The 23,543-nt window shown below is 40.9% G+C and overlaps 1 protein-coding gene across 3 annotated transcripts in view; it reads left to right on the top strand.

Moving 5' to 3' along the window:
• The window catches only part of adam28.1.L (ADAM metallopeptidase domain 28, gene 1 L homeolog), a 45,359-nt gene that overhangs the window by 18,555 nt on the left and 3,261 nt on the right, over positions 1–23,543 (top strand). For 2 of the 3 annotated variants that reach the window (XM_018253479.2, XM_041587003.1), the window contains 16 exons: positions 1,413–1,590; positions 4,015–4,077; positions 5,355–5,426; positions 6,795–6,964; positions 9,181–9,265; positions 10,217–10,347; positions 10,534–10,711; positions 11,023–11,112; positions 12,530–12,725; positions 15,421–15,523; positions 16,796–16,940; positions 18,035–18,115; positions 18,524–18,599; positions 19,231–19,330; positions 21,187–21,289; positions 22,677–22,739. In XM_018253479.2, the coding sequence (XP_018108968.1) occupies positions 1,413–1,590; positions 4,015–4,077; positions 5,355–5,426; positions 6,795–6,964; positions 9,181–9,265; positions 10,217–10,347; positions 10,534–10,711; positions 11,023–11,112; positions 12,530–12,725; positions 15,421–15,523; positions 16,796–16,940; positions 18,035–18,115; positions 18,524–18,599; positions 19,231–19,330; positions 21,187–21,289; positions 22,677–22,739 (1,834 nt within the window). Of the gene's footprint in view, positions 1–1,412; positions 1,591–4,014; positions 4,078–5,354; positions 5,427–6,794; positions 6,965–9,180; positions 9,266–10,216; positions 10,348–10,533; positions 10,712–11,022; positions 11,113–12,529; positions 12,726–15,420; positions 15,524–16,795; positions 16,941–18,034; positions 18,130–18,523; positions 18,600–19,230; positions 19,331–21,186; positions 21,290–22,676; positions 22,740–23,543 lie in introns of those variants that run through there. The other variant, XR_001934928.2, reaches the window with a different exon arrangement.

The raw sequence follows: 23,543 nt of genomic DNA, 5'->3' as shown, positions 1-23,543 counted from the left end.
TCATACTTTAAGACCTGTCCAACCAAAATCTGGCAGAAAATTTGGACAAATATCAATCACGCATTTTTGATGTTCCCATCTGTGTGAAGACTACATCACCTTATTGATGCAGTCCTCTCCTGACGTCTGCATTTACCTTTGTTATGACTCAATTATTAACTTATGACCTAAAGATTGGATTGGCCTATCACCCAGCTCAAGGTGGCCTTATCGGGGAATGGTCGAGGTGGGCAAACAACTAGATCTTCAGGTTTATTACCTGTTTAAGTCAGAAAAGAGTACTGTGATGTAGTAAGAGATAGAATTAGAGGTGAATTCGAGGGAATTTTCGAAATTCTAAATTCAAAGTAATTTTTTTGGATAATTCGACAATCGAATAGGATACTACGGGGCACATTTACTTAGTTTGAGTGAAAGAATAAGATAAAAAAAACTTTGAATTTCAAATGATTTTTTTTGGCTACTTCGACCATTGAATTGGCTACTTCGACCTTCGGCTACGACTTCGAATCGAACGATTCGAACTAAAAATTGTTCGACTATTCGACCATTCGATAGTCGAAGTACTGTCTCTTTAAAAAAAACTTCGACCCCCTACTGCGGCAAGTAAAACCCACCGAGGTGCAATGTTAGCCTATAGGGAAGGTCCCCATAGGCTTTCTAACAATTTTCTGGTCGAAGAAAAATTGTTCGATCGATGGATTAAAATCCTTCGAATCATTCGATCGAACGAATTGCGGTAAATCCTTCGACTTCGATATTTGAAGTCGAAGGATTTAACTTTGACTGTCGAATATCGAGGGTTAATTAACCCTCAATATTCGACCCTAGGTAAATGTGCCCCTACGACTTCGAATTTATTTCGACTTCGTTTCGAAGTAAAAATCGTTTGACTATTCCACTATTCGATAATCGAAGTACTGTCTCTTTGACTTCAATACTTCGCCAAATTAAACCTGCCGAAGTGCTATGTTAGCCTATGGGGACCTTCTACAGCGTTTTTCTACGGTTTCGAAGTAAAAATCGTTCGATCGTACGATAAAATCGTTCGAATCGTACGATTTGAAGGATTTAATCGTTTGATCGTTGGATTTTACTTCGACAGGAGAATAGCCAAATTCGATGAAAAACAGTTCGAATTTGATATTCAAATTCTAAGTATTTTAATTTGATGGTCGAATTTCGAAGTATTTTTAACTTCGAAATTCAACCCTTGATAAATCTGCCCCTTAATGTATCCTTCCCAAAGTAACTTTTTGGGGACACACCGCAGCAAGGGGTAAATAAAAGCAAGAATTGCAAGAATTGCCCAGGTTATACACATACCTCTCTGCCAGACGAAACAAATACAGTAAGATGTTTCTTCATTTGGCCATCAGTGGGGAATGACGCAAATTTTGCTCTATTCATAGTGGGCTCATCCAAACCGAAGGCCAAATGTATCTAATTGAGCCTCTAAATGAAACAGACAACGAGGCACATGCTGTGTATGAGGCCCAGATGGAGATACCCAAAACTTGTGGAGTGGACAATACAACGTATAAAGAGGAAATTGTGGTAAAGAAATCTCGTTCCAGCACCTCTGCTGAGGTAAGGCATTCATCTAACTTTGATCTTGTGGGGGGGTTATAAGGGGGTACTCTGCTTTGTATTAGTAAGCATTCTATTGATTAATCTAATGGGACACGAGTGATAGAAACAATGACATACATTACAGATTATAAGAGATATAAGGTTCTTTGCAGATGTTCCCGGGTCCTCATATATAAAGCTAAATGCACCCTGTTGGATTGTTTTAGTGCAATGTACTTGGGATGATGGGTTTTTTATGGCAGGAGCATTGATAGTGGCAGATTTATAGATAAGTATTGAATAATTCATATGTACCGCGTCACTACTTTGGAGAAAGCGTCCAGAGAAAACACATATTTATACACATGATATTGTAAGAGCGCAGCACTCCATAAACATTTCTCACTGCCACACACAAGTAACAACTCCCAGTTATGCACTGCCAATGTTAAATGCAAAATACTTTTGACATGGAAAAACATGCAAAAAATTATTCTTATTATTTGCATATTTGACTGTAAAGGGTAAATAACCCAGAGACAATGTCGTATGCGCAATAATCCATGCTGAGTTTGGTTTTCATTGCCCATGTTTCTCTATAACTAAATAAAAATATTGTACGCAACCTAAAATTGTCTGTTTAGTTAATTATATTAATGTTGGGGGAATTTTTTATTTTTTTTGTAAAGATATAGCCACCTAGCTTGTTGCCTGTGGAATTATCCACAATCTCTGGTCCGTATGATAATCACTATTTAAAATCTGGGAAGATATAAATATTAAATCATACAACATATACATTCTATTTGCTCTCTTATCTCTTCCACTATTCTTGTGTTAGGATCACTTTGCATTTCCTCCCATTAGACTAAAAATTAGGCACATGTTGCATTTCTTCCTCTAGCACATGCTCCTTCCCTGCTGCTCTGCTCTCAGTTGTACCTGCACCCAAATACATTGCCTTTAATCGGGTGCAGACAGACTCTGCGGATTTCATTGTGAAATGTAAAATCTTGCGTTTCCGCACTTAAATCTGCCACGTCTGCATGCGCCAGAGTCAAGGTCAATGTATTTGGGCACAGGCTGAATTGAGAGAAGAGCAGCAGTGGAGGAGCAATCGGATTCTTGGCCCTCTTAAATCTGCAGGCCAAGATCTGCATTATCTGGCAAAAGCCTTAGCCTTAAGCTGGCCATAGATGTTGAGATTTTTAAAAGATCAGATCCTCATCGTGAGACCACGATTTTCTGGGAACGATCGTACGAATTGACCATCAACTAAAACGACCAATTTGCCAGGAAAACAAAGGGGAGCTGCCTGCTTGGCCCTGCAAACATAGATAGATTGTACTGGGACCGACACAGGATTAAAACATATTAGAGCTCTGTGCTGACCCATTGGGCGAGGAAAGCATTGGTTGAAGGGCAAACATAGAGAGATTGCACTGGGACCGATAAAGATTTTTTGACCTGGCCGATCAATTTCCTGACAGATGTCGGCCGAAAAATCGTAAGATGTACGATCGTTCGAATCCCACTAACCGCACGATAATTTCGAAGGATTGGTCGGACTTCCGTAAAATTGGTCGTTCGGCAAGAAGAATCGTCGCGTCTATGGGGAGCTTTACAGTGGTGTGTTAAAAGGGAAACAAAGATTTCAAACCACTGGCTCTTTTTTTAGGATAGACTGAAGCTGTACTCCTAGCCATTGATTAGAACAGGGGTCCCAAACTTTTCTAACCATGAGCCACATTTAAATGTAAAAAGTTGGGGAACAACACAAGCATGCCAAATAAGGGCTGTGCTTTGCTTTTAGTAGCCCCTATGTGAACTGGCAGCCTAAAGGAGAATCTGTTTGGCAGTACACCTGGTTTTTATACAACCAAAACTTGCCTCCAAGCCTGGAATTCAAAAATAAGCACCTGCTTTGAGGCCACTGAGAGCAACATCCAATGGGTTAGTTGCTCACAAGCCACTAGTTGGGGATCACAGGATTAAAACATAGAGCTCTGTGCTGACCCATTGGACGAGGAAAGCATTGGTTGAAGGGATTGTAACACCTCCCCAAAATATATCTGGCCAGATAAGCTGCTGACTTGTTCCGAATAGTAGGGACAACATGCATGTACAGTAACTGTCACGTGTGAGTTTCTATTATTACCTGACAGTAAAGGTAATGACCATACAGGTGTGTCGCACAAGGAACTATCCAGTGGCAATTCTGTATTATTATTTTTTTGTATCTTTGCTGGTTTTTCAGGTATATGTAACGATGACAAAATGTGGACAGGTCACGTTGTCAACATTGTTCACGCTTATATCTTAAGGAGCTACAATCTCAGCCATAAAGTGTGACAGAACTGTCCTGCATTTCTCTGTGGATTCATTTTATTTTTTTGGAGATGTTTTCTCATATATCAATTTTTTTTTTCTTTACTTCCAAAGCAACAGCAAATTCTGAAGGCTCAGAAGTACATCCGCTTGTATGTTGTTGCAGATAATTCAATGGTGAGTAAAACTGTACAGATTTGAGCAGATGTTGGCCAGATGTAAAACACAATCCAGCCTGTACCCCCCCACAGAGATTAACTGGGCTGTTGTGAGTTGCTGACATAGCACTTATGCAGATATGTTTTTGGTTTAAGCCCCCTTTTTGTGGTAAATTGATATGTAGGTCATCCAACTACAGTTTTGGTGATGTCAAGAACAACAAATGCCCCAGGTTGCTCCCATACACTTACAGGACAATTAGGGGCCAATCAGCAATCTGTGGAGTCTGGCAAATGCCAGAGAGACTGTTGTAAGATGCCATAGACAGTCACTATTTATTGGGCTGGTGGTGGGGCTGTTTGGGCCCCTGTGTTCTTGAAATTCCAGCGCATATTCTGAGTACCAGGCCTGGGGGACCATAGCCACCATTGAATAAACTCTGCCTTATTATGTAACGTACCTTGTGGTCTGGTAGTATAGATTACGAGGCCAGTTTGGGGGTTTCCAGCCTCCTGATATATCAGAACAGATTTCCCTCCTTTAGGGCAATGGTACATTTATTGTTTGTCTGCCATTTGTTCCAGCTAGAGAAGAAACTCCCAGTACTTTCCATCAACAGGCAGTTTCAGTTCTTGTCAATGACAGGTGGCACAGAATGCTATAATGCATTGTTAATATGCTGGTGGAGAATGCAATGTGTAGTCTTACCCTTGGGGTAAAAGGACGTGACTGTTTTGGGCACTTCTTTCGTTTTTTTCAATAGCTAGGTGCTGGTCTGAGCGGCAGTTACTTGTCTCCTGTTGAAGGCAAACATCTAATTAGTTGCTATGTGTTACTAGACCAACTTAGCAATTGAAGGCCCAAAGCTAACCAGATGTTTGTGAGATGTTTGCTTGAAGCCTGTGTAAATAGTAACTCTTTCCTCTTGATAAGGTGGATGCCAAACAGGCTACTACTTGGACCTTTTTTTTGGTCATTATTCCTTTGCCCAAAAAGGTGCATGGCTTACTAGAAAGTGGGTGGGAGCCGATCTGGATGTAAGTGGCAATTGGCAGGCCTAAAACACCCTGTTTATCAGAATAGAAATGTTGCAAGGTATGGTAGTCATGCCCAATGTTCCATCTGATTCCTACTCGGCTATATGTGCAAAAAAATTCTATTGTGTGCACATTTTAAACTTATTCCCATAGTTTTTATGGTCAGAAGTAATACAAAATCATTTATCATTAATCAAAATCATTTGCTCATGCTTTTCTGCCTCATGTGGTTCAATCTTGTTCTCTTATTCGTTTTAGTTTGTTAAATACAACCGCAGTATCCCTGAAGTGAAGACGAGAATCTTTGAGATAATAAATTATGTCAATGTGGTGAGTGCGCCCCCAGAAATGTCTCATTCTAGCACATTCAAGGTGTTTTATTTTGCTTTTTTGTGCTTTGCCCATGAACAAACCATATACCAGTAATACCTGTGCGGCTCTGCATTCAACCCTTGGTACAGTATATAACATATACATTTATGGGACCTATTATCCAGAATGCTCGGGACCTGGGGCTTTCCGGATAACGGGTCTTTCTTTAATTTGGATCTTCACTCCTTAACACTACTAGAAAATCATGTAAACATTAAATAAATCCAATAGGCTGGTTTTGCTTCCAATAAGGATTGATTATATCTTAGTTTGGATCAAGTACAAGCTACTGTTTTATTATAACAGAGCAAAAGGAAATCATTTTTAAAAATATGGATCATTTGATTATAATGGAGTCTATGGGAGATGGTCTTTCTGTAATTCGGAACTTTCTGGATAATGGGTTTCCGGATAACGGATCCCATACCTGTACGATATTGATGGTTTATATAAATGTAGATAAAAATAAATCGTGACACTCCTGACTTACACTAATATACAATGCGCACACACACACGCACCCTTTGTTAATAGGTGTGGAGTATGGCTTGCTCCACTATATCCGGTACAAAACGCTATATTTATAATGATCACACCAGACATATAACTCTCTTGCCTGGGTGCAACTCATAACTCCCATGACCTACAGCTCCACTGGACAGGGAAGGCATTTTTAAGCGCAATGTAAATATTTGTAAATGTCCTTTAAGTGCACTATTGCTATAAAGTGGACCAACGCTGTAGTTTGTTAGGCTAGATGTGCTAATAGAATTTTGGTGAGCACCATCTTAAAATTAAAATATAAATATACCACAGCTAATTTTACTAAACGTAATTTCTTCCGAGGTCAAATAATGGGCACCATATATGGAGTTTGTGGTTCTTTTGCCCTTGCATCTGTCTGTGAAAGGCCACAATTGATGGTGGTTTAGACACTCCCTTAGATCATAGTCCTCTAGGAGTTGTGTGTGCATCAACCACCATGCAGAATAGTCTTGATTTGGGGGCAGTGCAAATACCCTTGCCAATTAGATGCGGTAGAAGCAACAATGTTGCAGCACTCCTTGCTGCAAAGGAGAAAAGTGGTTTATTTAGGTCACACTTGCAGGTAACATTTTGGGCTTTTTATTGCCCTTTATTAAGGCTCATTATAAGGAGCCTCAGCTTAGTCACACTGTAGGGATAGCCATAATGATTGGTCACATAGCAGACGAGTTATCATGAGTATGTCCTGTAATAAAACTCTCATGAGAGTGTTACACCAGAAGTCTCCCATAGGAATACTGCTAAGTGATGTGATTTTTTTTTTTTTTTTTTTTTACACAGGTGTATAAGGCCATAAATACCTTTGTCGCTCTTATCGGGATAGAGGTTTGGAATGTGACTGATCAGTTTAAAGTGGTGACGTCAGCCGGTCAGAATCTGGGTGGTTTCTCAGAGTGGAGGAAGAACGTCCTTCTGCGCAGGAATCCGAACGACAACGCTCAGTTTCTGACGTGAGTGAAGACGTAGGAATTGCTTGTTTGCTTATGTAACATTATAAAATGGATAACAAATCTCAAACATTGAAATATTAATCACCAAGGAGGCCCATAAGCACACAAGGCAAAAGGGTGCTGTGCGTAGATGTTTTCTGCTGTATTTATAGGTTTGTTACTAACTTCAGTCAGTTGCAGATCCACTGCACAAAACAGATGCCCTTTGTATATAGAAATAAACCTATAAATACAACGCAGAAGCATCTATGCACAGCAGCCTCTTGCCTTGTGTGTCAGGAAAGTGTGCCACTGCATGCAATAAGTGACAGCATTTGCACACACAATGAAAACTCTGCAGCTTGAGTACTAAATATTTACATGGGAGTTAATTTGGGCTTGTATTAGTAGCATTAGCCAGCACTGGGCCCCCAGGGGTCTAATGTGCAGTTATTCTTACCTGCCCCCCCCCTGCACTCTGCTCCATGCCCACCTGTGTCCTCTGCTCCCTGTCCAGGAGCTCCACAAAGTGGCTGGAGGGATTTAATTACTTCTTTAATTTCTCAACTAGAGAGGAAGCAGACCCTGTGGTTCTGTGCCCCCCTTCCTCTATTGTTACGCCAGTGATTATTAAATCACAAGATTAGGCGTTGTACTCATATCAGATATGGCCAACAAGATATAGGGTGCTTAACCCACTTACAGGCTTCTGTACATAGAGTAAGTATCCTAGAGGGGGTCATTTAGGTTGCCCATGGGCCATAATTGCTAGAGCCTTAAGGAGAGCACAAATGCAGCCTTTACTACTCATTTAACAAGCACCTGCTCCTGGGTGAGCCGTGCTCTGCTCCTTATGTCGCATTGAAATCTAGAGAGAGGTGCAGCCGAGACATGTCTTTAAGGAAGGTGCTCCTCCTGCTACTGCCTAAGTTGTGCATGTGAATGACACTCATAGTAGAGGGGGGCACGCTTATATGCAGTGCTGCAAATTTCACTGGAACTGGTTGCATGGAAATACTGCAGCAAACACGGCCGTTTGCTCTGATTGCTTTCACTTTACTCTGCCTGCTCCTGCTGTCTCTAAATCAGCACTACTTTAGTCTTAGTTTTCAACAAAGATTAATCTTGTCACCTGCTTGTTATGAAATCTGTATCACTTCTAGGGGTCGAATTTCGCATTTATGTGAATTTTTATTAGAAACGTTATCTAATTTAAGAAAAAAAACTCAAACGTCTAGAATTCAAATGAATGTTAGGAAGGCTAAAAATAATACAAATAATGGAAGCACCTACCACCTAACTAAGAAACAGAGGTGGTGTGCAGGGTCAATGAAATAATCAGTGAAAAGGAAAAAGATTCATTGACAAAGCTAGGGCATACCGAGGGAAATGTGTGTCAGGTGCAATCTCTTCAATTTTAGATTCACTAGGCAGGGCAGAAATTTGCAAAAATGGGGCAATCAACAGTTGGAAGGGTATCGTGCTGGTAGTGGGAGGACTGTGTAGATAGTGTGTAGATAGATAGTCGTATAGGCTTCAAGGTGTCACTACCATTTATTACCAGGACACAATGGTGCAATTAGTGGTTTTGCATATGCAGCACCAAAGTGCATAGCAACCGACAAGGCAAGCTGCTAACCATATACCCCAAAGCGAGTTCACTCAACGACACTACCTGTGTTAGTTTTAAAAATACTCTGGACATACTCATTTTAGAGTGACAATAAAAGCTACGTTTTAATGGTTCCATAGAGGAACACGTGCAATTTGGGTGGGTGGTGCAGACATTATGGGTTATTTTTTTCCTTTTCAGGAAGGCTATTAACATCTTCAAATGGGTCAATGGACCTCTGCCATCGACTTGTAAATGAATTTGGCCGGTTTCAGGTGGCGAATATTCGAATTAGAACTGTTTTCATGGTCAAGATGTGATAAATCTCACATTCAAATTTACATTCGAGTTGGTGCTTTTAAATTCGAATTTGTGAGTTTTGACACACAAAAAAAATTGAGAATTTGCCATTCGAACCTTAAAAAATCTGCCCCCTAAAGTCCGCCATCATTAGGCTGATGCCACACTGTTTAGACGCATAAATAACAGACGCTGCTCGCCTGCAACTCCCACTCATATGCACTGCTGGTCATTTGCAAAGAAGGGTAACCATACCTAGTTGCATTTTTTCTAGAAATAACTTTTATTATGTTTGCTCTACTGAAAGACAAGTTTTTTTTCCCAGAAATACAGATTTTGATGGCCCTACAGTTGGACTTGCATTTGTGGGCACCATGTGCAGTGATACCTATTCTATTGGAGTCATTCAGGTAAGGTTCTTTGGTCCTATGCTGGGAAGGCTAAAGGTACGTGGCCAGATCTCCAGTCGATTAGACTTTTTCGAAGATTAACCGGACACTTAAAACCACAGAACCATTTGTATGGCTATGGAACAAATTGCAGATTGCTGCTACCAGGCTGATCTAGACGTTCACCTAGATTCACCTGCCCAGTGAAAAAACAGCTGATTTCTCTGGTTTTGATTCTATAGCTGTCCAAAAAAACTAATTCTTATTTAATGTCAGTGTTTTCCCTTATTGTTAAGTGGTAAGTTTATAGCAATGGTACTGTTCCTTTAAGGTACAAGTATTGTCAAATATTATTTAGGAGGGTGTGAAGCCCAAGTCAACGGACATTTCTGAAATCCATATATTGTCTCATAGCTCACCCCCTGCATCTCCTTGTCCACCAGCCCCTTCCTTTCATCATTTGTTCAAGTAAACAGTGTACAGGTATAGGATCTGTTATCCGGAAACCTGTTATCTGCAAAGCTCCGAATTATGGGCAGGCCATCTCCCATAGACTTCATTATAATCAAATAATTCACATTTTTGAATATGATTTCCCTTTTCTCTGTAATAATAAAACAGTAGCTTGTGCTTGATCCCAGCTAATAATTGATCCTTATTGGAGGCAAAACAGTTCTATTGGGTTTAAATAATATGTAAATTACTTTTAACTAGACTTAAGGTACGGAGATACAAATTACGGAAAGATCCGTTATCTGGGAAACCCCAGGTCCCGCTCATTCTGGATAACAGGTCCCATACCTGTATTTCTCTGATCTCAGACAATGAAAACATACACTGAAGCACATACTTCTATATATATTTATACACACATTTCACATACCGCCCCATTTTTTCAGCCTCACCTTTTGTGCTACCTCCTGTGTGTCAACCCCCTACAAGTTTCATTCATGCTCTGCCTTCTCTTCAAAGGATCACGGCAAAGCTTCCATTTCCGTCGGTGCCACAGTTGCTCATGAGATGGGACACAACTTGGGAATGAACCATGATACCAGCTCTTGTATTTGCAATGGCAGTTCCTGCATTATGGCTCCAGCCCTCAGGTGCGTCCCATTCATATTCACAGCATTGGACTTATATATAGTCCAATTATATATAGACCATAATAGAGTTTAGATATATAGATATATAATAGAGTTATGCCTTCCATTGACATGATCTTACTATACCTCTCCCCTTGTATTTCTCACACCTTCTCTAATATCCGCTCTTTCCTTGTCTCCGTACAGTTATAACACCCCTCGCTTGTTCAGTAGCTGCAGTTTACAAAACTACCAGGATTTTCTCCTTAGCAAAATGCCACAGTGTATTCTGGTTGTGGCGCGGAAAGAAGATATTGTAGCACCGGCGGTGTGCGGGAATAAGTTCACGGAGATTGGGGAGGATTGCGACTGCGGCACGGTGGAGGTAATGGCCCTCGATAATCATCTATGTTACTTAATAGAGGTCAATGCTTCCCACCACACAGCTTGCTTTAGCCAAGTTCAAACCCTTAAGCCTCCTTTTATAGTAACAGTAGCCACTATGATACTGTTAAGCCAACGTATAAGAATTATAGCCCACCTGGGGGGGGGGTCACTTTTACAAACCAATTTTTACATTTATCCCACAAGATCCTTTTCCTCTAAACTGCTTAATTCATTTTTCCTTTTTTGGGGGGATACATTGCAAATAAATGACTCCTTTGCTGAACATTCTACTGTTTAACTACCTTACAGGAATGCACCAATCTGTGCTGTGACGCCGCCACTTGCAAACTCAAGCCAACTGCAAAGTGCGCCGAGGGTGAATGCTGTGACAACTGTCAGGTGAGCATGTGGAACTTTCTGCAATCGGCTCTGAGCCCTTAAAGGATAACTAAAGTCTAATTCAAAGAAGTAGCTAGAAATGTTGTACATTATTAACCACAGCCCTTTAGCAGTAAAGATCTGTGTCTCCAAAGATGCCCCAGTAGCTCCATATCTTCTTTTCTGCTGATTCACTGCACATGCTCTGTGCTGCTGTCACTTACTGAGCTTAGGGACCCACACACAATATACAGTACACATAGAATACAAATGCCACAATATAAGGCTGATTAGTAATTAATACAGATAATTACTACATGGCAGCACAGAAACCAGTGCAACTAACATCACAATTTAATAATCAGCCCTGTAGCATCAGCTTATATTACAGACCAACCTCAATTTCTGGTTGATAATTAGCGACGAGCCCTAAGCTTAGCTTCTCAACAGCTGCTCAGAGCCCACTGAGCATGTGAGTGTCACAGACAATTTCCAAGATGGTGACCCCCTGTGACAAGTTTGAAGTCCTGGATCATTGCTGCTATTGACAAGCTGAAACTTTAGGCTGGTGCAATAAGTGAAGAATATAAAATATGACATTTTTAGCCATATTCATTTTAGGGTTTAGTTCTCCTTTATTGCACTGTGTAGCTTTCAACCATCAGACCACAGTACTATGGCAAAGATAATACCAATGAGGCAGGCATTCTACATGTACCTTTCTTATATAGTGCAGAACTGAGTTACTGCGGTAGAAATACAATGAGCCTACAAATCTCTTAAAGGGGTGGTTCACCTTTGCAATAACTTTAATATGTTATAAAAATTACTAATTCTAAGCAATTTCTCAATTGCTTGTTTTTTTTTTTTTTTATAGTTTTTGATTGATTGGCCTTTTTTCTTCTGACTCTTTCCAGCTTTCAAATGGGGGTCACTGACCCCATCTAAAACAAATTCTCTTTAAGGTCACAAATGAATTGTTATTGCTACTTTTTATTATTCCTCTTCTGTTCAGTCCCTCACCTATCCATACTACAGTCTTATTCAAATCAATGCATGGTTGCTGGAGTATACTTAAATAATTTTTCAAAGCATGCTTGTAAGTAAAAAACGTTTAGTTTATTACATCAATATTAAAAAACATTAAAGAAACCCCTTATAGCGCCTAACGCGTTTCATGCTTACCTAGCACTTAGTCATAGGCAATGTCTATGGCGCTATAAGGGGTTTCTTTAATGTTTTTTAATATCGATGTAATAAACTAAACTTTTTTACGTACAAGCATGCTTTGGAAAATGATTTAAGTATATATGGTTGTACCTCTGTTTGGCCACTGGAGGACTCCAGCATGCTACCATAGTGTTTACTAGACTCTACTCCCAAGTTGATTTATATGGTTGCTAGAGTAACTTGAACAAAGTCCCCCCCTCCCTATTAGATAAAGAAACCTGGAGATGTGTGCAGAGCCGCCAAGGATGACTGTGACCTGGCAGATTTGTGTGACGGGATGTCCCCTGTGTGTCCCTCCGACCGATTCCGTGTCAATGGCTTCCCCTGCAAGAATGGGCAGGGCTACTGCTTTAATGGGATGTGTCCAACCCACCAGAGCCAGTGCACAACACTGTGGGGTGCAAGTAAGTGGCAAGAACCCTCATTTATAAATATATATTTATAACTATTTTTTTTTTATCTGCTCAGTAAATTGTGAATCTGTGGCATTTAAAATACCCTCTCTCTTCACTCTTCATTCATAAATATGATTGCAACTTCCTATATAGGTCTTAAAGGAGAACTTAACCCCATTAAAAATCCCTACCCTCCAGAGTCCACCCTCCCTGCTCCCCCCCGCAGAGGTGTTCACAAAAGTAAATGCCTCTAAGCTGGTAATTACCCCTCCTGTAAGGTAATTAGGTGGGGACGGGCAGCCAGCCCACCGTGCCAATTTTTTTTGAGGGTGCTGCCGACTACAGCCGGCTGCGCCGGAAGATGGTGGCCGTGAGCTCCACTGCGCTAACTCTGCAATTAGCGGCTTAGGGGCATTTACTTGTGTGAACACATGTGCGGGGGAAGCAGGGGGGGGACTATGAAAGGTATGGGGTAGGGGTTTAGCAGGGGGGTTTAGTTCTCCTTTAAATGGAGAAAAAAAGCTTGTATGTATGTATGCCTTTACATATAATATTTAGAATGTAAAACTAGTGGGTTTGCTTCTTGAAATCTAATAATCAGCATATTTTAGTCCCATTGTAAAATATAAGGCTATAGAAGGCACCAAGGAGTCTCACAGCCACATAAAAGTAGGGATGCACCAAATCCAGAGTTCGGTTTGGGATTCAGCCAGAATTCGGCCTTTATCACCAGGATTCGGATTCGGCAGAATCCTTCTGCCCGGCCGAACGGAAGCCAAATCCTAATTTGCATAAGCAAATTAGGGGGAGGGAAATTGAGTAACTTTTTGTCACAAAACAAGGTAGTAAGAGATGTTTTCCTCTTCCCACCGCTAATTTGCATATGCAAATTAGGATTTAGATGCGGTTCGGTATTAGGCCGAATCTTTGACGAAGGATTCGGGGGTTCGGCTGAATCCAAAATAGTGGATTTGGTGCATCCCTTCATAAAAGTTTAAGCCTAAATGGTAAGGGTTTTTAAACAGGTCATGGAACTCTCAGGTGACTTTTGATATCCTCATATTTCCAATAGATGGATCATCTCATAATACTTAATGAGTTGTGTAGCATCTTATAAGGATGTATATTATTATATTATAAATCAATAAGCCTACAACATTGGGGGGCAAACATTGGAATCGGAATTGTCCGGCCTACTTTCAGTGTCGAACTGGCCAACCAGAGACTGTCTACTAGACCCAGATGCTTTACTGCCTGATATCACCTAAACGTATATAGTGAATAAAGTACACCCTCTTGTGAATTATAAGGATATTATAAGTTACCGAGGCCGAAGGCCAAGTGCTTTTATACAGGTCATGGAACTCTGAGATAACTTCTAATATCCTCATATTTTGCAACTGGGGGTACTTTATTTATTATAATACACAAGTTTCAGTGAGTCATGTGACAGAAATGACATCACAACTCACCGTTTATAACTGATGACATCAGAACTCACCGTTTATAAGGATATCATTTACAAGATATTCATGGCTTTTGTGTATTATATATATTTGCATTTTTGCTGTTAGAAATGGTGGTTCATTTAGGGAATATGTCTTCATGAATAAATTCCAGGCTTTAAGGTACTTGAGATCGGAGTGAAATAAAGACATTGGCATTGACCTCTCTCTCCCATGTCCAGCCAGACATTGTAGAAATTCTTATTTTGGGAAGTTTTACAGCTCACTGTAATTTATTAATGAATGTATTAGAAGGCTTTTTTGAGCAAGTAGGTAAAGAGAATGAAAGTACATGATTTACAGAACAGGTACTGGACAACTAACAAAAAAACCCATTAACTCTGTCTGATTCACAATACCTTGGGCATGTAGTGGCTTACTGCTGGTTGTGGCAAACCCTAAAGCATTCTCGCTGGCACCATCACTACACTCACTGCTACAGGCTGAAGCCCGTGCTGATATGCTGGGCTTTTCCAGTCTCCATGTAGCGTCAACAACGTAGGCCAATTTCGAAGACTTTCATTTAAAGGGAAAATCATTTTTCTAAACACAGGGCCCCTGTATTCTATAACCAACTCCCAAGAACAACCCTGCTATCCTGAACCTGAGCCCAAAATGCAGAGGGGTTCCTGACCCTGGCTGTCAGGCAGCAATTGCCCATCAGAAACATGTCTGCTTTCTGTGCTCATACTTCTGTTCAGTGATTGGACCTATGGACTGGAAGTGAAGTTAACAAATATGGTCGTTGCAAAACATTCCGCACAGCTCTGCCTCTTGGGATTAGGTAGGGGGCAAAGGGGAGTCTGGATTGCCGGAAAGGGGGCTGGTCTGGACTGGGATTGAAAATTGGCCCTGGCATTCCAAGTACACAGAGGCCCAATAAATAGTGAGTGTCTATGGCATCTCACAGCAGCCCCTCTGGCATTTGCCAAATCCACAGATTGCCAGTCCTGGGCCTAGGAAAGAGTCCTGTGCAGGAGCCCTGTCTATATAAGTAACTTTAATTCTTTGAGCATCATGAGAAGATCTCTCCTCTTCCTCTGTCATAAAGAGCAACACACAGATACCGTATGTGCCTTGAGATATTTGATATTTTGATTGCAAAACGACAGTGATCATTAAAATGACTGTTTGCTTTCACTTCCTAAATGTTTGTTCTCCAAAATCACACTGTTTTAATTATCCACTGTTCCTTTTAGGTTCTGTGGTGAGTGAAGACTCCTGCTTCAACGTGAACACAAGAGGAATTAACTACGGATATTGTACCAAGGCTGGGGCTACCTATATTCCCTGCAAAGCCAAGTATGTTCCCACTCACACCATTAAATGCATTGACACTAAGGGGTTTATTTATCAAATCCAAATTTTTCTGATTATTTTATTAAAAAAAGGCCGACCAAACTAGAATCCACGATTTTACTTTATTATTTATTAACAAAGCACTATTTAATCGAATCAGGGAAAAACTCCATAAAATCGAGTGAAAATCTGAAAATCGTACGATTTATTTTCCAGAATCACTTGCTTTTTCCCAAAAAGTCCAAAATATTTGGAATTTTGAGCTTATTTCAGCACAGGCCACAGAAACTTCTAAATAGGATAGGGACCTCTCCCATTGACTTATACACAACCTTGGCAGGTCTGAGATTGCTGATTTTCGGATTTGGACATCTTGCAGCCTCGGGTATAATAAATCTCGAAAAATTCGAAATGTTATTATGTTTTCAGCATTTGGACTTTATTAAATAACCCCCTAAATGTACCACTTGTTTTTGGTATGACACAGGAGGGCTCAGTTACTATCAGGCTAATGTGCTAGAACCAATATTTATCAAAGTCCGAATTTATCTCAATATTTTCTGAAAAAAACTCTGACCAAATCCGCACAGGCTTTTTGGGCTTATTTATTAATACACTTTCCCGAAAATTTTGTTTGCTGGAAAAAAATCAGAAAATATCTTGAAAAACCGATTTTCACAATTTTCAGGGTATTGCCAAAACCCAGCGCACATCAAAAAATCATTGGGACTTCTCCCATTGACCAATATGCAACCTCGAGAGGTCTGAGATGCCGGATTTTCTGATTCGGAATTTTCCCATCCTCGGGGTTTAATTAATTCTGAAAAATTTTGCGTGATTTTTGCATTCAGAGTTTAGTAAATAACCTCCTAAATGTACATTTTCAGTGGTTTTAATGCTATTTGTAGACATAAATGTTTTTGAAAGCAATATGCCTGGTTGTTTCTGCATTTCTGGCTCTGGGGAAAAACCATGTATTAGATTTTGCTGCAAACAGCTCAACCATGTTGTTTGGGAAGTGACCATTACAAGTAGAAACTCTGGGTGGAATTTATTCCGTTGTGTTGATTGCAGCATGTGTAATATTTACTTCAGAACTCATAGTAACCAATCAGATCAGAATGCGATTAACTGCAACTGACCAATCAGCATTAACTGCTGAATGGTTGCTGCAGGTTAGTAGTACGGGGTTAAATCACACTGTTTGGGGGACTTCCCTAGAAATACATTGTTGGTTACACATATACGCCTGGGCTAATTTGGTTTTGTTTGCAGGGATGTAAAATGCGGCGTGCTGTTCTGCTATGGAGGCAGCGCCCAACCCAGTGTTTATGCTTCCATTGCTGAGTTTTCCAAATGCAAAGCAGTCCTGGCTTCGGCTGGAATGGTGCAAAATGGTACAAAATGCGGAGATGGGATGGTGAGTAGAGGTAGATCAGAGCAGATATAAATGTCTGTGAAGAGTAAATTGCAGCGGACTTGGTAATACTGGTCCAGGGATGGGCATCCTCCAAATCAGGGCCACCATCAGAAATCATGGGGCCCTGTACAACAACATTTTCTGGGCCCCTTGGTCCCATCCAACCCAGCTCACAAGTCCCACCCACACCACAGTAAAAACAGTAAAAAGACCACACAGACAGAGCTAAAAATGGTAACCCCCCCCCCATAAGTTATAAAAAGCCATTGGTGGTCAGGACCCCATTATAAGTTAAAAAAAAAAAACATTGGTGGCCAGGGTCCCACATAAAAGTTTTAAAAAACAGAGATGGTCAGGGCCCCCCTATAAATTAAAAAAAACAAAAAAACAATGGCACCAGGGCCCCCCCTACAAGTTTAAAAAAAATCATTGGTGGCTGGGTCCCCTATAAAAAAAAAAATTGGTGCCAGGTCCCCCCATAAAAGCTTTTATAAAAACAAGTTTAAACATTGGTGGTCAGGGGCCCCTTAGAATATTTTTAAAAAACATTAGTGGCTAGTGGCCTATATAATATTAAATTAATACATTGGTGGCCTGGGGTTTAATACAATTTAAAAAAAAAAACACTTTGGTGTTCAGTGGAACTTACCTATGCTCCTTTCGTGGCTTTTGGGTCTTTTTGCGGCTTCAGGACTTCAACTTTGGGTCTTTTCGCGGCTTCGGCTCTGTTCTCGGTCTTCGACGCTTCAGGTCTTTTCGCGGCTTTGGGTCTTCCGGGCTTCAGGTTTTCTGAAGTTTGATCTTTGGCTCTTTGGGTCTACAGGACTTCAATGGTTTGACGCTGTGAATGGGGGCCCAGCTAATTTGAAATGTGAAGCACAGCCAGGCCTCCCTTTAGGCTTGGGCTCATAACAAACATACCCCCTGTTCCCCCTGATGGTGGCCCTGTTGTAGATACTCTTGTACTAGAAACTCTTATCAACCTCTAATGACATTCAGCAATATCTGTAGGGCTACAGGGACCAGTACTGATGTGTGTGTTGCCGCTATCTATTTCCCTGGTTCTCATTATTTCTCACTATTTCTCCTCTCAGGTCTGCAACAGTGGAAACTGCACCAGCATCGAAAGTGCCTACAGGTCAACCAATTGCTCGGACAAATGTTCGGGACATGCTGTGAGTTCATGGGGGTAAGGGTACACTGGCCCAAGCAACCAACCTTTTAAAGGAGAATTCAACCCTAAACTTAAAAAAACCTTACCCCCCTCCTCCCCCCATCCCAAGTGTTACCCCAGGCAAATGCCCCTAATGATTTACTTACCCCTTGGGGCAGATTCAGGCATCAGAGTTCACGGTTGCCATCTGCAGCCGCTTTGGTAATCTTTGTACTGAGACCGGCGCTTCGGCAATTTTCGTGAGTTTCGGCGCATGCATAGTTTTTGCGAAATTGCTCCAACTGTGCATGGGCCAATATGTCGGGTAGGGGAGTAGGTTTTTTTAACGTTAGGGTTGAATTCTCCTTTAAGTCATTCAGGTCTGCAATGTAGCACAAGCCGTGACTAACAATGTCTCATCCTCCGGCAGGTTTGTGACCACGAGATGCAGTGTCAGTGTGAAGAGGGATGGGCTCCTCCAACCTGTGGTGTCGCCTCACCAACAAGTAAGTCCTTTAAATGTAAATATGGGGAGGGAGTGGAATTTGCCAACCTTTCCTTCATGTGGAGAAGCTGCTAATGCAGTGATTAGAGGGGTCAGTCTGAAAGCTGCTTTCCACTGCCATATGTTCAATGTGATTTTAGTAAGGGATCACAAGCCACCTTGTCATAAAAGACAATTGGCTTCTTATGATTTATCCCCAAGCAGTGATATCCAGGGTGCTGACCCAGGTAGGGTTGCCATCTTTTCTTGAAAAAAATACTGGCCTATTTATTTATCTTTTTTTCCTATTAATAATATTGGGATCAACCATCAAAAATATGACCAGGCCGGTAAAATACTGGCCAGGTGGCAACCCTAGACCCAGGTGACCTGGCCTTACTCCTCAATGATGAAACAGGTACTGCGATATTGTGATAGTCTACTATGGGTCGCCTTTATGATGCTATTAGTCCCTTTGTACTATTTGCATGTTCTTGGGAACATCCTGACGGTGTACATCCCCACATCCCTTTATACCTTGCGTTAAAAACCAAAATAAGACCTTTGTACAGAGGCTTATAATAGTCAGAAACCTGACAGCATGACTTGGTCATTCAAAGCAAGAAATGGTGATGCCTACCTTTCTCTTACAGATATTGTTATTATCATCGTGGTGATCGTCATGGCTCTTACCCTTGTCATCGGAATTGTGTTTATGGCAAAATTCTGCAGTAGCAACGGAAAGAAGAGGAGGTAAAAGTCATTGGTTAATGTGTGTGGATACAGTGAGGAGTGGGACACACGTGGGCCTGGGGGTTTAATCACAGAAGAGCTTAGGTAACAGTGGATTGGTGAAATGCAGGAGTGTTGCTAAAGAAAACGGATAGGAGAAACTGCAGGGACACAGTATGCGTGTACTTAGCAGCTAACATGTTATAATGATATTAGCTTGTATAATAAGAGATAATGAGCTTTGTATACCTGCAACTGTTTTGGTTTTATCTGTGCACTTGTAATGGGAGTATATACCTTGCAAGAAGCAGGAAGTTAGAGGAGCTGAAACTGATCTGTTTGTCCTGTTTAGATATTATTTGAATAATTATCAAAAAATATGTTCAGCACAAGCCCTACTCATGTTGAACAAGATTGTATACTGTCCCTTTAAAGAAGAAGGAAAGTCTCTTTGCACGTGGGGGTGCCAAATGTTAGGCACCCCCAAGTGATTGTATTGACTTACCCGGGGTTATACCAGTGAGCACAACGGAGAGATCTTCCAGCTTCCTTTTTCTTTGCGCGGTTGCGCATGGGCAGTAGAACGAAAAGCTGAACTTTAACTAAAAAGTCGACTATTTCGTTCTACTGCGCATGCGTTTGCCCCGGGAAATTTGAAGAAAGAATACGACGGAAGTAGATCTCTCTGTGGTGCTCACTAGAAAAACCCCAGGCCGGTGCAGTTTTCTGCCAATAGGAGCACCGGCCCGGGGTTTCAGGTAAGTCAATACAATAACTTGGGGGTGCCTAACAGTTGGCACCACCATGTGCAAACAGACTTCCCTTCAACATGAGTAGTAGTGTTTTCCTGACCCGCATCCGACCCTAACACGCCCTGCAGCAACCTGCGACCACCCGCGCTTCTGGGGTCCTTTTATCGACCCACGTCGACCCGCCCTGCCGATGACATCACAATGACGACACGAGACTATAAAACCAGAAGATGGATGCCACCCGCGAGGAGCAGTGCAAGGTCGACCCGCACATCACTAATGAGTAGGGCTTGGGCTGAACATATTTTTTGACAATTATTCTAATAATATCTAGAGCTAAACAGGCCAAACAGATCAGTTTCAACTTCTCTAACTTCCTGGTTCTTGCAAGGTATAGATACTCCCTTTACGAGTGCACAGATAGAACCCCTGCATAATGGGCCGCTGTTTATCTGTAAGCCAAAATAGTTGCAGTTATACAGAGCTCATTATCTCTAATTATACAAGCCAATCACAGGAAGATAGAATGGGGGAATGTAATATGCTTGCGCCCGTTAGCAATCACGTTTGTCTGATTAAGACCTCTATGACTTCCTTGCAAAGTTTGCGGCCAAACTTCTTTTGCGAACCTTCACAGTGTATGTAATAAAATTTTGCAATCGCAAACATTTTTTGCGACAAAACAGTAAACGAAACTCCAGAGCAGTTGTTAAAGGTTCACAATGTGCAATTAAGATTCGCAATGTAATAAAAGCCTAACGTAGAATATTGCATTGCGACAGATGAATTTTTATTCGCAAAAAAATTTGCTCTTTGCAAATTTTATTACATTTACATTTTTGAAAGCAAAACAATTACTGCCTTATAATACAAAAGTATGTGAAACTGAATACAAAGAAAATTAAAAATAAATATATAAAATAATGCATTTTCAGTATAATGTCTATTCATATTGCTCGTTTTCAAAAAGGTGCGTTAGGTTTATACTGTCCCTTTAACATCTACATTTGGAAACTGTTCTTCATAATTTATGTTAATGTTATAATTGATGTTTGTAGTCATTTAATGCACTGTAGAGAGACCATTCTTTTGGGTTCCTATGAATAATTCGTTTTTTCCCACCAGTTCCAGCAGCTTTCCAGCAACTGTTGAAGGTTCAACAAATCCATCATTCCTTAATCGTCCACCAGCTCCAATGCAGCCTTTACCCCAAGTACCTAAAGCAGAGGTAAGTTGGCCCTACACCAAGAAACGTTCTGCTCATCCTGTTTTCTGCAGTCTGACCAGCAGAGAGCACTTACTCACCAGTAGTGATGGGTGAATTCCTGTGATTCGCGAAATCGCTGCGAAAATTTGCTGGTGTCCTTTTTTTTTTTTTTTTTTTTGCTGCAATTTCGCCAAAAACGGACGCCGTTTCGCAATTTTTTGCCATTTCACGAATTTCACACATCACACCATACAAGTCTACGGGCATCATTTTTGGAGGTGAAACAAGGCGAAATAATTCGCCCATCCCTAGTTGCAAGGAAGACTGCAGGCTTTCCAATCTTTATCCATGCAATATGCCCAAATGAAGCTGCACCTCCAACTGGTTTGGTTTAAAATGCGTCAGAGGGTTCTAGCCATATCTGTTGGAAGGGTGGCTTCATTCTGATGCCAGAAGTCTCCAGCAAATATCATCTTTTAAAAAAGCCACCTTAGCCCCTTATCCAATGCAGAACCGTTCATAGCGGGAGACACTTGGGGGCCCTTGCTTGAGAAAGGCCCAGAGGTTCCCAACAACTGTGATTCCTCTGTTTCTTCTACATACAATCAAGTTACTAGGAAACATTTTACCCAGCACATCTGCAGCAACAAAAACCACATTTCCTATGTTACATCAACAGTGGTGGGAAAAGCCGCCATAGTTGCATCTGAGTATTACAGAAGCCTAATCCTTTCCCACTACTGTTGTTGATGCATATGTGTGTTGTAAGTATTTTACGGTGGAGCAGTTGGAGCACTCTGGTGAGACTTTATTGCGTGATGGAGAAACTGGATGTTTGTTTGAATTCCTGTGTAAATACTAAATAAATTTGTGCGAAGCTGTAACTTCTTCTCTCAACTTCCCCCAAATCCTTTCAGTACTCTATAAAAATGCAGAACTTGGTGTTACATATATATATATATATATATATATATATATATATATATATATATACCTAGCATTACTTATTCTTATACCTATAACAGAAGCTGTAATTGTGTTGCCTTGATTTACTGTATTTAATGTAATGAGGCTTCTTCTGCAGTGTCCTATGATACATGGCTATTGTGAACCAGTCACACCACCTCCACCTCGATTAGGGCAAGGTTTTTAGAAAGCCCCTTATGTGCCTTAATGGGCTCTGTCTAAATTTTGTAGCAAATATATTGATTTTTTTTTTCCCACAAAGCAGTAACCAACTGCTAATGTTTCCATATGACTGAAGATTTTCATTCATCCAGGTCATGGTATACTAAGTAATTAAAAAAAAAAACAACTGGACTTGCTGAGTAATTATTGATGACGTTTCACTAATCATCCGAGCAGCATCTTCAGTTCAAATAATGTTAATGATAATGTTTCCCTACAGCCGACCACAGACAAGTCTTGGCCATCCAGCCGAGCTGGTTACCAGGCGCCTCAGTATTCAGTGGTAAGTAAAAACACGTTGCTGCATAATTTTTTGGGTAAGAGTAAGATATCCCTTTATTCAAGGCAGTGATTCTGAAATTATGGGGCTGGCCCCTCTTGGAGCAGGAGATTTGAATGGGGCTCAGCCTTAAAGGGCACCTATCACAGCCAAAATCAAACACATATTAACAATCTGACCACTACAAGCTAAACACGTTTAATCAAACTACATATATAGTTTTTTGAAAAAACTGCAGGTTTTAAAAAAATCCCTTACTTTGTCAAATGGGTTCTTTCACTGAGGGAGGCCATACTGAGACTATAACAGAGACTCTAATATGCAAATTTCAGGAGCATGCTCAGATTGTAACACTGCTTTGAGTATTCTACCCAGAATGCCTTGTTTAAGTAAACTCCTCCACTAGAAGTATCAGGAGATTTCCCTACCTTGTCCCCTGCTGGTAAAGTCATTATGCAAACGAAGGGCACACAGTAACTTCCAGCAGGTGGCAGCACTACTGAACAGCAGCTAACAGAGAGGTTTGGCTGATTTGAAAATAGCTTAGAAGGGTTTGATAAGCAACAAGGAATTTCAACTGAGCATGTGCGAGATTTCAGAGCTGCAGTTGGCTGGGAAGATATAGGTAGGAGGAGCCAGTGAAATCCAAGATGGCTGCCTCAGCTAGAACTGCAGGGGAGATAGGGGAGATCTTGCAGAAGATATAGTGAGCTGATCATTTACATTATACAAACAATTCTAACTAGTTTAAAAATCGGTTTTTCTTGATCTTTCACATAGTGTATTTACTTAGTAAATGATTTTGGT

Source organism: Xenopus laevis, chromosome 3L, assembly GCF_017654675.1.
Source record: "Xenopus laevis strain J_2021 chromosome 3L, Xenopus_laevis_v10.1, whole genome shotgun sequence".
Taxonomy (NCBI): Eukaryota; Metazoa; Chordata; class Amphibia; order Anura; family Pipidae; genus Xenopus; species Xenopus laevis.
This window is presented reverse-complemented; position numbering and strand designations above follow the sequence as displayed.